At 45.0% G+C, this 17376-nt stretch overlaps 1 protein-coding gene across 4 annotated transcripts in view; it reads right to left on the bottom strand.

The window, feature by feature from the left end:
• The window catches only part of trim36 (tripartite motif containing 36), a 159808-nt gene that overhangs the window by 12947 nt on the left and 129485 nt on the right, over positions 1-17376 (bottom strand). For all 4 annotated transcript variants that reach the window (XM_072516470.1, XM_072516472.1, XM_072516471.1 and 1 more), the window contains one exon: positions 10439-10732. In XM_072516470.1, the coding sequence (XP_072372571.1) occupies positions 10439-10732 (294 nt within the window). The remainder of the gene's footprint in view (positions 1-10438; positions 10733-17376) is intronic.

A 17376-nucleotide genomic window follows, 5' to 3' on the forward strand; every position in this document is an offset into this window, starting at 1 on the left:
ACCTATAACTATGAGATCTTGTATCCTCCCGGAAAGCTGAACGAGCCGTCCGATGCCCTATCCCGCGGCACATGTGCCAACGCACAAGTAGACCGCCTCCAAGCCCTCCACGAGAACCTCTGCCACCCGGGGGTCACTCGATTCTACCATTTCGTGAAGTCCCGCAACCTCCCCTATTCTGTTGAGGAGGTCCGTACAGCCACCAGGAACTGCCACATCTGCGCAGAGTGCAAACCGCAATTTTCAGGCCAGATGGAGCGCACCTGATAAAGGCTTCCCGTCCCTTTGAACGCCTCAGTTTGGATTTAAAAGGCCCCCTCCCCTCCACCGACCGCAACGCATACTTCCTGAACGTGGTGGACGAGTACTCCCGTTTCCCCTTCGCCATTCCCTGCCCCGACATGACCGCGGCCACAGTCATTAAAGCCCTCGGCACCATCTTTACACTGTTCGGTTTCCCCGCGTACATCCATAGCGACAGGGGGATCCTCCTTCTTGAGCGACGAACTGCATCAGTTCCTGCTCAGCAAGGGCATTGCCTCGAGCAGGACAACCAGCTACAACCTCCGGGGGAACGGTCAGGTAGAGAGGGAGAACGATATGGTCTGGAAGACCGTCCTACTGGCCCTAAGGTCCAGAAATCTCCCAGTTTCCCGGTGGCAGGAAGTCCTCCCGGATGCCCTCCACTCCATCCGGTCGCTGCTGTGTACCACCACTAAACAAACGCCTCACGAGCGCCTCCTTGTCTTCCCTAGGAAGTCCTCCTCCGGAACGTCGCTACCGACCTGGCTGGCAGCCCCAGGACCCAAGGACCCATCTTCCTGCGAAAACATGTGCGGGCGCACAAATCGGACCCGTTGGTCGAGAGGGTTCACCTTCTCCACGCAAACCGTCAGTACGCCTACGTGGCGTACCCCGACGGCCGACAGGACACGGTCTCCCTACGGGACCTGCCGCCCGCCGGAAACACACACACACTCCCAACACCGATCACCCCCTCCCTGCCACTGGCGCACCCCACGACCGCTCCCTTCCCGGGTGGATCGGTCCTCCTCCCGTGCCCGCTCAGGAGTAAAGAAATAGGGATGAACAGCGCAACGCTCCCAGAGACGACAGTGCCCGAGCCAGCACCTGCACCACCACCGGGGCTGAGGCGATCGACAAGGACGACCAGGGCACCCGCTCGACTCGTGGAATCCGCGTGACATAAAAAAAAACTTGTAAATAATTCTGACAACCTGTACATAGTTAACTGTTGGGCTAAATGCATAGCCACTGTACGAAATTAGTTCCAGGAGCAGCCTTGTACACCCCTCCCACCATGCGAACCACCACCCCGCCTGGTTCTTTTTTAACACGGGGTGAATGTGGTGGTATGTATTAGGGGTAGTACGGTACCTGTGAAGCCGAGAGGCTATTGGCTGACAGGTCCCGGGTCCTGGTTGGATCTGCCGCCTGACGGCTCCGCCCAGAAGGCGGAGTATAAGAGCTCGGGTTCTCCCAGCAGCCGCATTCTGTAACTGAGCTGCTGGGGAACAAGTCTTGCTTAATAAAGCCTCGATTGACTTCATCACTTCTCGACTTGAGTGAGTGATTGTTGCACTACAATTTATTAAGCAAGCTTAAAAGACTATGGAGCTCCGGATCGCCCCGGAGTGTCTGCGAATCAGCCCCCATGCAGCAAACCCGGCGGCCATGTTTAAACACTGGCTAGCATGCTTCGAAGGTTACCTTCGAACGGCCGCTGGCTGGACCACGGAAGATCAGAAAATGCAGGTCCTTCATCACTTCTCGACTTGAGTGAGTAATTGTTGGGCTACAGGACAGAAGTGGGGATGTTTGCTGAGGATTTCACAAAGTTCAGTACCATTCTCACCACCTCAGTTACAGAAACAGTGTGTGTCCGGATACAGCAAAAAAAAAATTACGTTTTCATTGTTCTAAACAATTTGCATATCCTGTCTTCACTGGTTGGGCCCATGGTGATGCCTTCTCTCACTTGATGTACTAGCCATGGCTCTGAGTTTCATTAAGGGGTAAGACTCTCGCTGTAGCAGGCAGTTACCTCAATTCCACTGGCCATTATATTTGCCTAGCAAAAGGGCACAGAAGTTCCACCTCATTCAAAGCACTGATGAAACTACCTGAAATAGCAAAGGACCAATAGGAAGAACCATTGCTTTGCCAGGTCACTGAGAGTGTGTAAGCACTTTACTGTAACACCTCACCATGCAAACCTCAGGCATTCCAGGCACTCAGCAAACTCAAAGTAGAAACTGTTAACTCAAAGTCTAAAAGAATATATTTCTCTCACATTGTGGTTTTAGTGCAATAAAACAGCCCACCTCTCTGTCAACAATGGTTGGAAATAATACAGAATAAATCAAAATGTTGGTACATCTCCATAAGGTAATGTTCCCTCGATGATGGGTAAGTTATGAAACTATATTGCTTTAATAAAGATTGCAGTATCATGGAAATTGAATGGACAGAAGGGGTCCAGATTTGCATACAAAAAAAAATTATATGCTTCAAAAGCATATGGCCTCAGAAATGATCAGCTGAAAAACTTTTTTCCATCAGATTTGGATTAGAAACTACAGAGTTTGCACCATCAAAAATTGCACAATGGCTGAAACCTTCAGACGTTAGCTGCACACCTCTGGCATGGTGGCACAATGGTTAGCACTGCTGCCTCACCGCGCCAGAGACCTGGGTTCAATTCCGGCCTTGTCTGTGTGGAGTTTGCACATTCTCCCCGTGTCTACGTGGGTTTCCTCCGGGTACTGCAGTTTCCTCCCACAGTCACAAAGATGTGCAGGTTAGGTGGATTGACCATGATAAATTACCCCTTAGTGTACAGGGATATGCAGGTTAAGCGGGGTTACATGGTTGCAGGGAGAAGGCGGGAGCCTGGTTAAGGTGCTCTTTCAGAGGGTCAGTGCAGACTGAATGGCCTCCTTCTGCACTGTAGTGATTTTATTCTATTCTATTTCCTAGTCTAATAATTTCCTGCCGTGAAACAAGGTACAAGTTGCACTTTCAAAGTTCCATACTGTTTACTAAATCAAGATATTCATAATATTCATGATGGTTGCATAAATGGCCCCTGGGAGTTTATAAATGAAAATCTAAGAATTAAGATTTAAGAATCAATTCTCTTTGTAGCGGAGTACTTGGTACATATTGCAGTAATTCTATGTTTCTTTTTACAACAATTAGAATGGATTCTTGTAATTTAAACACTGCTCCATACTGTCCAGTATACTATTAAAAACTGGCAGCGCAGAGGAGAAAGGTTTAAGTCACCCTGACCTTTCACTGTGTTTGTGTGTATATGTGTGCAAAGTGCTGTGCCCTCAGCTGTCACGACCATTACTTCACAGATATGACCCAATTCAAATTCCACCACAGAAAACAGTTTTCAAAGATTATTGTTCTTCTAAATCCATGAACTGATGGAATTTGAAAGCGCTTCAATTGAATTGAAATCTGGCTGAGTTCCAGAGACAGTTTCAGGCTACAAGTAACCAGATTGAAGGTTTTTATAAAGTGGCCAGACAGGACAGGGGTATGGTGGCTAAAGGATTGGCTAGCAGTGGTAAAATCTCTTTGTTTAATGACACAAAATAACTTTTCAAACATTCTTAATATGCATTATTCCTCAAAGTGGCCTGATGAAGGATGATCAACCAGAAACGTTGGTCTGATTTTTGCAGAGTCGTAATGACTCCAGAACTATTTTAAAATGATGGGCAGGACCCAATTCCTGGTAGAGACTCCACACCTTGCTCTCCTGATCTGACAGGTTTGCTTGCAGGCTTGGAGTTTCCTACCCCCCCCCCCCCCTCTCCCCCCCCCCCCCCCCCCCCACTACAACTTTTGTAGATTTGCTTCTCCATGGCTCATTGCTCATGGGCCTCAGATGAATACTGATGAGTACTGAACCAAAGTTTGCAATCCTACATTTGCCCTGTTGCAGTTGATTGGTGAGGATAGTTAGACCTGGATGTTAACAAGGGTGGGTTATGTAGGTGAGATCGCAGTCTTTCGGAAGTGAAACCCCGAAATCTGGGTTTCCCCATAGGAGTGTTAACTCCATGGTGTGCATATTCTGGTGCTGGTAGGCTGACTTTTGTGCAGAGAACCTGATTGATAGGCTCAATTTCCAGCCAGACCTAGGCAGCTCAAGTCAAAGACCAGAGGGGGATGGAATTCTAATCCCTGACCTCAGGGGTGGCCCAATCCTGCCAAAGGAGTGGAGTTGCTCCCTGACCAGGGGGGGCTCCAATTCCAGGAAGGTGTCTAATCCCTAACTATGTTGCCTAATTCTGGCCTCTCAGGGGCTCCTAACTCCAGGGGCCTTTGTTGCGAAGAATCTGATGGGGTGGGGAGCCTCAGGGAGCAAGCACGTCTGCTCCTTCTGGCCAAAAAAAAAACAGTTTGCAGGCACTTATTTCCTCTTCAAAGTTGCACTCGCCTCCCACCAGGTTTCCTGAGGTCACCTGACCAGAGTAAAGCCCACAGGGCAGGTTGAATCATAGGATGCCAGCCTCATTAAAACATTTAAACTGTCAGCCTGCATTCTATAGGTGGTATGGTGGAACTGCTGCCTCAAAGTGCCAGGGACCCGAGTTCAATTCTGGCCTTGGGTGACTGTCTGTGTGGAGGTTGAACTTTCTCCCCTTGTCTGTGTGTGTTTCCTCCGGGTGCTCCAGTTTCCTCCCACAGTCCAAAGATGTGCAGGTTAGGTGGGGTTATGGGATTACGAGTAGGGTCTGTGCTGGCTCGATGGGCCAAATGGCCTCCTTCTGCACTGTAGGAATTCTATGGTTCTAGGAATGGGTGGACTGGTTACCCAATGCCCTTTCTTGCCCAGTTCCCTTCTCGCATCTTGCTCCTTGCCCTTTTCGTCCCTTGCCCTCTTCACCCCTTACCCTCTTGCTCCTTGCCCTGCTCGTCCTTTGCCCTGCTCAACCCTTTTTCTGCTCACTCTTTGCCCTGCTCATCCCTTGCCCTGTCTCCTTCAAGCCTCCGTGGATGGTTTGGAGATGGGTTGGTGACAGGATTCAGATTTTTCAAATTTGAACGTCTGACCTGCATTCAAACTACTCGGTTTTATGCGCTAAAATTCAGCCCTGACATTTTCTGAAGAGTCTTTTGTTGGTGGAAACAGTTTTTCTTCATTTACAATAGAAGTTGTGCTTCGGGAAAAAAAATCCCCAAAATCTTTCACCTTGAGCACTCTGACAAAGAAATAAGGAAACATTTACAATATCAATCCCAACTTCAACACTGCAGAGATGCAAATAACAGAACAACATGAACACAGCACAGACAACCCCAGCCTTCTGGCTGACAGTAATGCAATGTAAAATACAAAAACTCCCAGTCATGCTGTAGAACTATCACATTACAAAAAATTGATCTTATTTTGTATTGTGCAATCCCCAATGATTTACTTTCTCAAAAAGTTGTTTTCCAGGAAAGGTAAAATCATGTAGAGCAATCAGCACAGACTCTCGGGAACACTGATTGAAGAATAGAGGGGAGGTGAGCCACCCAATTTACATCATTCCTACTTTTAAGATGCTTAAAATGAATCACCAGAAATAACAGGAGCAGTGATCTTGGTGTCAAATACTACAATCTGTAATCCCATTGAGTGAAACTCTGCAGCAGGAGCAGGAGCTTTATTGCATTTGTTTAACAGTATCTCAGTAAAATACACCATTTATAAATATTCACAACTCATTCGGAGTTATGTTTTTTTAACATCACAAGTCTACCCCTGCACATTGTTTGAAAACAGTTTGCATCTCCAAAACTAAATTGAAAAGTTGTTGCTGCTGGCTTGATATTGTGGGGCACTTCAAAGTTTCATCTATTTAAAGGAAATTTAGCTCCATTCATTGAATCCCTACAGTGCTGAAGTAGGCCATTCCGTCCATTGAGTCTACACCAGCTCTCCAAAAGAGCACCATACCTAGGCCCACTCCTCCACCCGATCCTTGTAACCCCATCTAACTAATACCTCTTACACTAAGAGGCAATTTAGCATGGTCAATCTACCTAAACTGCACATCTTTGGACTGTGGAAGGAAACTGGAGCACCTGGAAGAAACCCAAACAGACACGGGTGAGAAAAGCAAACTCCACTCAGTCACCCAAGGCCAGAATTGAACCGGGTCCCTGCCGCTGTGAGGCAACAGTGCTAACCACTGTGCCACCATGCCATCTGACAAAGGCCTTGCAAAGGGAGCAGAACCAGAAAACTGTTGTGCTAATTGTTTTTGACAGAACCTCGTCTACAAACTACATGATGTCACATTTCAAGTTGATTTATGTTGCATTGTGTTTTTCAATAAAGAGGAGAAATGATTTCCTGAGTACATTTTTATGAATATAAATGTTCCTTTGAAATCTGTAAATTGCTTGACTGCTGTTTGGAGAGTACAAATTAAGTGCAATGTTTTACTGAATATGCAAGGATGATCATTCTGGTGAGAAAAGTTGAAACATTTGAATGAGAAAACTCAAAAGACTTTGGTGTACAGCATCGAGTACATTGAATGAAATCAATGCGATGTGACTTATTTGGTAAATGATCATATCACTTTACTGCCTGGGCAAGTCTAACTTCGAAGTATTCAGCAATTGTACAAAAGAAAGACTGCACTGACCACACATGAAAGTGAATACAGAACAAAATAGACAATTGAATGGGGTAAGAGAAGCTTGGAAGATTATTTTCTGCACACCAAGATCTCACAGACAGTAATGACATTTACCAAGTACTGTAAATCAAAATGAGAACATAGACATATGAGATAAATAAAAATAAACAAGAATATTAGAAATGAGGCACTCTTTCAAAAGGTAGAATATGAAAAAATATTAAATTATTTTTAAAATGTGAAGCAACCAGCCTATTGCACACATTTGTTTCCTCAGCCACTTACACATCGATGCCAATTGTTTCAGATTATATAACAGTTATGTAATGAGTGCAGAGCCCATTAACTCAGAAGCATAGAGCCAAGGTGACCTAATTCTGCTGTGATGGCCTGGTCTATTATTTCTCTTCTAATTGGTTAGTGAGGTTAAACAAAATGCTTGAGAACTAAACAGACATTTCAAATTCCAGTCTGAATATTTTTTATCCATAAAGCCCTGTAAGTGATTTTGCTGCAGACCCGTTGGATTTTTTTATTAGGATAAAGTGCTTCCTACTTTGTCTGATACTCATGGTAATTCAAATAGTGAAATATATTGGTTTTTCATCAACCTTCATGTGCAAATAATCTATACACCTGACACCCCAACTACCAGAAGTCATAGTAAGACCAGTCGTGGATGTGGAATCAGTTTGTTTCGTCCAAAGTATTGAATTGGAACTAAAACAGGAATCTGCCTAATGCTGGCATGATTTTTACAGTGTAAGTGGACCCTGGGAATAGAAATTTAAACAAGGGCTACAACCAATTTAGACCAAGGGTACAACCCAGTATTGAGGTACAATTGTAGAGTATGTCGTCCCTGATTTAAATGAATTAATGTTTCAGAATCCATTCCACGCTCGTGGTATGCAGACACCCAACAACAGGACACTGAACATTTCCCACTCTTGGAATTCTGCTACTGATCAAGACAGCAGATTTTGACGACTCCAAAGGCGAACTCAGATGTTAGACTGTGCTATCCCTTACATTCAGTTAATTGCAGCACCATTGACTCTTCCTTTCCTTGCACTCATAGAATAGATGTCATTGTCCACTGAATATATCTGCATAACGTTGATTTATTTATGGAACAATCTGGGAAACTATAGCAATATTCCATTCTTATTTTAGCATGGTCATGTTAATTGACCTCAAATGTGAGCCTCAATGCATAAGTGAAATGAAATTAAGTGGAGTACAGTGTTGCAGACCAGGAAACCAGGGGCAATGGTTGGTGTAGCACAATTGGCGTCAGAATCTCCATAGCGGGAGTGGAAACACTACCTAATCATCTTTGATAAACAGTTAAGCATTTGTGGGCATAGGAATGGTGAGAGTCTGATATAACTGTGTTGATCTCTATTGCACATACTGTCCAGCCTCACACAGGAAGAATGGTAATTTGTGAATGGTGTGAGAGGGCAACTGATGGAATGGGAAAATGTGTTGTCACTTTCAAGTAAGGAGAAGGGAAGGATAAATGGATAATGAATTACCTAAAGCGATTTGCTTTCAAATAAGGTTCAAAGTCACTTTCTCACCGATTATTTGGTTCATGACACTGATTCAGTGAAAATATTCTCATTACAGCATCACTGTTAAAAACATTTATTATTAAAGATGTAATTTGATGGAAAATCATGATTTAAATGATGGGACTATATTCTATAAGGAATGGGAAACCAGCTATAAACTAGTTATACAATAACTAGGACTCTAAAAGAAGGCTAAAAAATGTTTGTGAAGGAATTTGATAGGGTGATTAGGGAAAGATAACTTTCTGTACTTGGATTCACTGACAAATGATAATGAATTAAACATCTGCCACTAACAAGCAATGGAAGACATTAGGAGAATTTCTTTTTTTTATTCTTTCAGTGGATGTCAGTGTCAATGGTAATATTTGTTACTTACCCCTAATTGCCTGAGAGACTGCTCATTTGCCCCAGGTAGTAATTGAGACAGTGATCATCTTTTTGTGAAAACAGTAGAGAAACATTTAAAGCAAAGGAAGATGCAACATTATCAGGAGAGGGGAAAGCATTGGGATTAGTTCCAATTTCTGCAGCTTTGGCCTGGTGCAAACACAATGGGCCAAACGGGTTCCTTCTGTGGTGGAAACGCCCTTAAGATTTAGCCGAGGACTTCTAAATAAGGTTATGTTCAACCTAGCAGTCTTAAGTATGCTGTGTGAAAACTGAATTACTGTCTAATATCATTTATGAAATTTCAGCAAGTAATATTTACAACCTGTCAACATGTTGCATCAAGTTTCAGGAATGTTTTACTTTTATCAGGAACAGCAAGGTTAGCATGCATCGAGACAGTGAAAGGGTTAACTATAGATTCTGAGGAGAAGATAAGCTGAGGAGACCACCCAGTTTGACTAATATTCACATTTATTGTGATCTGGAGGGGGAGTTGTAAATAAAAAGTGAGGAAAGGGATACAGATACTAGGGAAGCACCAAAGAAAATTGCATTCTGAATATTCCAATGTTTCTCTTGTCAGGTCAACCAAAGCTGACAGTGTCCACGAGCTGTGTTGTCTTATCATCTTTACGGAGATGGACTGCATGGGGAATATTTTGAAACAACTGTTTTGTATGATAACTGAGATTTGGACCAGAATTTACAACCTTGCTGGCTTATTTGACCCAGAGATGTGCTTTCAAACACACGTCTGCTCTTTCAAGCACCTTTTCACAAGTTCTATAGTCTATAAATGGAATTTTTAGCATGCACCTTAGCATCCACATTTCAAAACCCTCTATTTTCTTCCACCGTTCTTTATTTATTGTCCAGGTTTTTGAGACATACGGGAAAGTGGAGAAAATGTAGCGTCAGATGAAATTGTTCCTTGTTACAAGCTTGGGTTTTTTAGTTGATAACATCCTTCATTTTCCCAAAATTACTTCTGGTTATCTCAAGGGAGAGGCACCCACACTGTACATCCACATGGATATTAATCATATTCAGGATCAGCACTCTGCTCTTCAGGCCTCCATAGAGTGAAGCCCAAAACCAATCCTTCTGACTATGATGCAGGAGCCCTAGCAAAGAGTCAGTACTCAATCACTCCAGGCATAAGTACCCCAATGGATGTTAATCCAGCATTTAGGACCACATTCTAGTTATCATTCTTCAAGACTGTCTGGAATGGGGCTTGAACCCTTCGCCTTCTGACTCAGAGGCTACCACTAAGCTGAAGGCTCACTCCTATAATCTGAATGTGTTGCTATTTTACCTGGCAAGGCAATTGATAGAAGATGGATATCTTAGATTAAGTTAAATCCGATTCCAAACCTTACAGAAAAATTTTGAGAAACATTACTTCAAAGTATTGATAAGTGCGATGAAGTGCTTTATACTATTTTACATAATTTCTTGTCTTTATTTTCTTTTATCTGCCTTTCTAATATCAAGAAGAGAAAAAACTATTTTTTTTAATGGATAAATAGAGTCATGATTAAAAGGATTCCTGGGGAAATAGGCAAAGCACAAAGTTCCTGGCTTTGTTGTCAAGAACTGCAGGGAGAAAGTGCAAAATCACTCAGTATTGTTTAATATTCCAATGATGTTCCCCTGAGACACACTGGCTATCATCCACTTGAAAAATAATCAATTGTATTAATGAATATTAATTAATATTTACTAATTTAAAGGAGTAACTATAATTATAGCTCAATGTAATTCTCCTTCTCCCAAAGGGCATACCTGGAGCAGGTGGCGTGTGGAAAACTACCTCCTTGCTGTAGTCACTGTAGGTAAAATTCTTGCAACCCTTCACTCTGAAGAGGTAGCTAGTGTTGGTGTCAAGATTGGAGATTACTTTACTTGTGCTGCACACGTCCTCAGTGGGCTCCCAGGTACATTCTCCGTCTTGGTCTAGTCTCCTGTATTCAAGCTTGTAGTGGTCAACGGGAGGGGTCCCATTGGGTTGCTGCCAACAGACGATTCCCTTATCATACAACCGGCTTTGCTTCTGGTCGATAACTGGTGCATCTGGAACTGGAACGTTAGCCACATCTTAGTATTCCACAGATTAGCAAACATATACAGTTTCAACAAATCAATAATAAAGCCCCCATTCCAAATAATGGTTTCCAATTAGGCACTTCCTTGGACAAAAAGCTAAGTAGCTCCATGTATCGACTGAAAATGATTAGAGGCACTCAGAGCATTTCTATCTTAAAGTGCATAAGCAACCAGTTTAACTGGTTTCATTAACGTTAAATTGGAAAGTAATTTCTAAAATGGCAAAATCTAAAGTCAGGATTAAATAAAAGATTTAACAGAAAATTCAATTTAAGACAACTGTTCTTTAGGAAAGAGATGTCAGTATTCACCAGGCACAGCAGAAATTGCTGCCTAAGATGCAGGAGCCCTACCAAAGAATCGGTACTCAATCAATCCAGGTATTAGTGGCCCAGTGTTGATCTGTTCAGGTTTGACTCTGCTGAGTAGCCTGGTCTCAGCCAGAGATCTGATGAGAAGAAAGATCTCACACTTGATCACTATTCAGTGGATCCTGCAAGGAACATATGTCAATATGGAATGAATGGTGATATCTTACAGATCACTCAGGGTGTCCAAGTTGCTATGGAAACATGCACCCTTATGTGAAAGTTGAAGTCTGGAACAATAGATTTTTTTAAAAATCATTCATGGGATGTGGGTGTTGTAGGCTGGGCCAGCATTTATTGCCCATCCCCAATTGCTCTTGAACTGAGTGGCTTGCTACTTCATTTCAGAGGGCATATAAGAGTAAACCACATTGCAGTAGGTCTGGAATCACATATAGGCCAGACCATGTAAGGATGGCAGCTTGCCTCCCCTAAAAGGCATTAGTGAACCAGATGAGTTTTTATGATAATTGATATCATTAGATTTTTAACTACAAATTTTTATTGAATTCAAATTTCACTATCTGCAGTGGTGGGATTTGAATCCAGGTCCCCAAAACATTGTCCTGGGTCTCTGGATTAAAAGCCCCATGACAATATCACTTTGCCACTGTCTACCCAAATGTTATAATAGAGGCTCCAACTTTCTTTCCAACATTTGGCTGAGCAGGAATCTCTCCTACTTTTACCACTTGGCATTGGCATGTCAGAAGGATTTATAGGTTGACACTCGACTGTTTGGGCGGGGCACTTAATTGAAAAAGTCAGTTTCCCTCTGGCGGAAATTTTTGGGGGAATTTTCTTCTCCCAACTTTGATGGTGGGTTAAAGGCAGGTTGAGTTTCTCAATGAACAATGTGTTTAGTATTTTCTGCATGCTAATTAAAAGACCACCTCACTGGAATCGGATTTTTCCTCCAAATTAAATTCCCTACCAGTGAGAATTTTGAACTTTCAGTTTTACAACTGAATATAAGTGGTGTGTGCTTGTCGAGCTTCACCTCTCCCACAACTTTGAGGCCAGTGAATGTTGCTTTCATTTTCTTGGGGACCTTGCATGACTTCACTCAGTGCCGGTAGCAAAAGCTGCACCAAGGCTGGAAGCGGGAGACAGGTAAAGACTGGAGGTGGGAAGGGGGTGGGGGGGGGGGGGGGGCTGGATGAGACAGGCTGGACGAGACAGGCAGGCTTACTGGAGAAGGGGATGGGGGAAATGACCGGGGAAAGTGGGGGGCAGGGGAGATTTTCCAGGGAAGAGAATGGGGAGAATGTTTGGGGAAGTTGTTGGGCAGAGTCTCTTTGAGGTCGGGGTCAACAGTGTCAATGCTGGGGTCTGGGGTATCAATTCAGGGTACTGGTGATCAGAAGGAACATCATAATCAGAGGGGGGAGTGGAATGCTGTAGGATGACAAGTCCAGAGTAAAAGTCTGGTAGGTGAAGTTCTCACTGGGGGTGAGGGGGACCAGACATGTGACCAGATAATAGGGGGTGTGGGGTGCAGGGTTAGGGTGCACACAGGGAGAGTAATGGGTATCAGCTCTGAGCTAGGGAAGGCATGTGAAGGTGGATTGTGATAGAGTCCAGGGTAGCAGTGAAGGTTCAACAGTGACAGAGGGGAGAGGAATGGCGATGATGGATGATTGTAGCATGATGGGGCAATTTTGGTGGGTGACAGGGTGAGGATAAAAGGTGGTGGAGCAAGTTTCAAAGGTGATGCACACCATTTTTCCAAACTGACCCTGGCCACACCGTAAGTCAGTCAATGAGATCCCTCAAAATGGGAGGAGAGTATTTCGGGTGGGTGGAGTTCAAGGTCAGCACAAGTAATCGACTAAAGGGACACCATGATAGTTATGAGTCAACTGCATGTCAACCATGCTTAGTTGTATTCTGCTCTTTCACGTGAAGCCCACATTGCAGGAGGTTTGTTCCTGACTCATGGGTCTCATAACATCGAGAGCCCAGCGAGGTGTTCATCCTGTGCAATTTGCCATCAGCTGCAGTCAGAGGTAGGGATGAAAGGGGGGAAGAGTGGTGGATACCTCCAAAGGGCAGGGCTGACATACGCCAGTCAATTTGTGACTCCAAACCGCCATCCTCTTGGGTGGATGGACTTTCTAAGCTGCCCTGCAACAGAGCCTTGTGAGTAATGGAGGCAAGAATAGTGTCAGATGGAGGCTTCATCACCTTGATCACATCAAACCTCCATTCGCAGATATGTCTGAATGGGTGGAAAACCCATTTCAAGTCCTCCAGGAAGTCCTTTACATGAAAGGGCTGGTGGGGTGGTGAAATATTTCGATGGAGACCAGGTGAAGGGCTTAGCACTGGCCTGCTGGCTTTGAAATGGAGAGCAACCTATAAAGGGCAAGTTCAGTAAATGTATCACTTCAATTTGTTCACATATCGTCTGAGGTGCCAAAGATGCAGGCAACCTGCCTTAGTATTCTCTCATCCAGATGAGGAAAGGCAGAGCCCATTGCAAGTTGACACAGGGCCATGAGGACCAAGGATCTGAACATGAAGAAGCAGCAGGGCCTCTAGAAGGTGACTGGCGAACATGAACTTTGCGAGTACGCTGTTTTCCAGGGGACGAAGCATCGCAAAAGCGGCACCACCTCCAATTTCAGTGCAAAGGGGGATTCTCCGGCCGATCGCCGAACACGATTTCAGCGTCGGAGATCGAAGAATCCCGCCCAATGCTCATATATACCAGGATGTGGTTGCTCACATTTGCCAGATTCCCCAATATGACCTGTGGCCACAAGACTCTGGGGGAATAATGTAGAGCACCTGACCTGCGGTGAGTGAATATCTGCCTGGGTGGATTTTAAATATGGCAGCAGGACCTTTGACTCCATGAGGTGACAGCAGGGTAGGTGGGCGACCTCCTGCCCACCCCACCAAGAGATTCTCCATGCTTCTTGCTGATGCATAATTAAATTTTTTTAACTAATTTACGGGATGTGGGTGTCACTGGTTAGGCCAGCATTTATTGCCCATCTCTAGTTGCCCTTCAGAAGGTGGTAGTGAGTTACTTTTGAAAGCTGTTGCAGTCCTTGAGGTGTAGGTACACCCACTGTGGTATTAGGGAGGGAGTTCCAGGTTGTTGCCCCAGCGACAGTGAAGGAACAGTGATATATTTCCAAGTCAGGATGGTGAGTGACTTGGAGGGGAATCTTCAGGTGGTGGGGTTCCCAGGCATCTGCTGCTCTTGTCCTTCGAGATGGTAGTAGTTATGGTTTGGAAGGTGCTGTCTAAGGAACCTTGGTGAGTTACTGCAGTGCATCTTGCAGATGGTACACACGGCGGCCACTGTTCATTGGTGGTGGAGGGTTTGAATGTTTGTGGAAGGGGAAGCAATCAAGTGGACTGCTTTGTCCCGGATGGTGTTGAGCTTCTTGAGTGTTGTTGGAGCTGCACTCTTCTGGCTGAAGGTTGTTGCAAATGCCTCAGCCTTGTCTTTTGCACAGATATGCTTGACTCCTCCATCATTTGAAGATGGGGTTATTTGTGGCGCCTCCTCCTCCAGTGAGTTTTTTAATTGTCCACCACCATTCTGGATGTGGCAGGACTACAGAGCTTAGATCTGATGCATTTGTTGGAATCGCTTAGCTCTGTCTATTACTTGCTGCTTATGCTGTTTGGTGCATAAGTAGTTCGGAGTTTCACCAGGTCGATATCTCATTTAATTAATGAGCTGAACTGTGGAAGATCACATGTTTTTAAGCTGTCCCGCCACCCAGCAGGAATCGCGGCGTCTTTCCCACCTGCCATCTATGAATATTCTGCCCTTAGTCTCCAGAATGATAAATTCCGCCCAGTGTTCAGTGTAAAAGCCCACAGAAATTCTGCAGTTATATATATGAGTAGTGGATGGAGAGTTCCATTTATTCATCACTGTTCATGAAATCTGTGCTATGACAGTGACATTTAAATTGACTTTACATCCTGCTTATCTTGTTTTCTTTGCATATGAAGCCTTAGTGAATCATTCACTGGGAGGCAGTGGCGTAGTGCAATTGCCACTGGACTAATAATCCAGAGACCCAGAGTACTGCTCTGGGGGCCCAGGTTCAAATCTCACCAGAGATTTGAATTCAATAAAAATTTGGAATCAAGGGGGCGATTCTCCAAAATGGAGACCAAGCGTTCACGCTGTCATGAACGTCGTCGCGTTTCACGACGGCGCGCTGGCCCCGACTCAACATGGCGTCTGTGTTCAGGGGCCGGCCGCGCAGTAAAGTAGGCCTGGGAGGGGAGAGAGGCTGGCCCGCCGATTGGTGGGCCCCGATCACGGGCCAGACCCCATCGGAGGCCCCCCCCCGGTGAAGGATCGCTTTTCCCCGCCCCACATGCCGCCCCCCCGGCTCTTCGCGCAGAGTTCCTGCTGGCAGCGACCAGGGGTGAATGGCACCGGTGGGACCCTGTCGTATCCGCGCGGCCGCTCGGCCCATCCGCCGTCAAACGCGCCGGCGCAAATGGCGCCGATTCTCCGCACCTCGGAGAATCGTGCGCCGGCGTCGGGGCGTCGTGGCGCGGTTGCGGCGATTCTCCGGCCCGGCGCGGGGCTCAGAGAATCGCCCCCTAAAAGTGTGATGATAACTTTCAAACTGTCAATTGTCGTTAAAACATATCTGGTTCACTCATGTCTTTTAAGGAAGGAAATCTCTCATCCTTACCTGGCCTGGCCTACATTTGAGTCCAGACCCACAGCAACGTGGTTGACTCTTAAATGCTGTCAGGGACGGGCAATAAATGTTGACCCAGCCAGCGACACCACAACCATGAACAATGAAATGAAGATTCAAATCTGGCTTCCTTACATAGTGGCCCAGTGCTTGTCCGTCTCTTAGGTAGATACTAAGTAGCTGCACAGTTATTAATACAATAGCACGGTGGCACAGTTGTTAGCACTGCTGCCTCACAGCGCCAGGGACCCGGGTTCGGTTCCGACCTCGGGTGACTGTCTGTGTGGAATTTGTACATTCGTTACGTGTCTGCGTGGATTTCCTCTGCGTGCTCCGGTTTTGTCCCACAGTCCAAAAATGTGCAGGTTAGGTGGATTGGCTATGTTAAATTGCCCCTAGGTGGGGTTACGGGGATACGGTGGGGCATTGGGCCTAGGTGCTCTTTCAGTGGGTCGGTGCAGACTTCTACACTGAAAGGATTCTATGAATAACATCAGGATAATTGTAGGAATGGTGCCACAGACTTGCAGCTTTTGCCAGGCAACCTCGATTCTTGGATAAATTCCCCATAAAAACAACCTGCTTGAAAAACATAATAATAATAATAATCTTTTGTAATACTCTTTATTATCACAAGCAGGGTTTATATTAACACTGCAATGAAGCTACTGTGAAAATCCCCTAGTTGCCACATTCCGGCGCCTGTTCGGGTACACAGAGGGATAGTATAGAATGTCCAAATTACCTAACAGCACATCTTTCTGGACTTGTGGGAAGAAACTGGAGCACTCGGGGGAAACCCACGCAGACACAGGGAGAACGTGCAGACTCCGCACAGACAGTGACCCAAGCCGGGAATCGAACAGTGCGAAAAACTGGGCAACCATTGCATTAGCTCAGGTATGGGTTGCAGTGTAGTTCAAGCGATTTTCAGAGTTACATCACCCAGCGTATTAAACTAATCCGTTGTAAGTTATTGATTTACTAAACAGAGTGACCAATGCAGATTTGAAGCAATTGACACGAAGTATATTGTAATTCCACAGCCTTTACAGTAGAAGAAAAAGTTTGCATTTATATAGTCCCTTTCGTGACGTCGAGACATTCCAAACATTTCAAACAAGAACAACTTATATTTATATAGTGCCATGAACATAATAAAACATCTTAAGGTGCTTTACAGGGACATTTATAAAACAAAACATAACATTGAGCCACATAAGGAGCTATTACGTCAGGTGACCAAAAGCCCGATCAAAAAGCTACGTTTTAAGGAGTGTCCTCAAGGAGAAAAGTGAGGTGTAGGCCTAAATTCCAAATCGGAGGGCCGCGACTGAACACAAGGCCACCAATAGTGAATCAATTAAAATCAGGGATGGGTAAGGGGCCAGAATTAGATCAGTGAAGATATCTTGGAGAGTTGCAGGGCAGCAGGAGATCAGAGATAGGATGGAGGGATTTGTAAAAAAGGATGAGAATTGTGAAATCAAGATGCTACTTGACCGGGAGCCAATGTGGATCAGCAAGCAGAGGGGTAATAGGGGAACAGGACTTGGTG

This window comes from Scyliorhinus torazame, chromosome 9, assembly GCF_047496885.1.
Source record: "Scyliorhinus torazame isolate Kashiwa2021f chromosome 9, sScyTor2.1, whole genome shotgun sequence".
NCBI classification, from domain to species: Eukaryota; Metazoa; Chordata; class Chondrichthyes; order Carcharhiniformes; family Scyliorhinidae; genus Scyliorhinus; species Scyliorhinus torazame.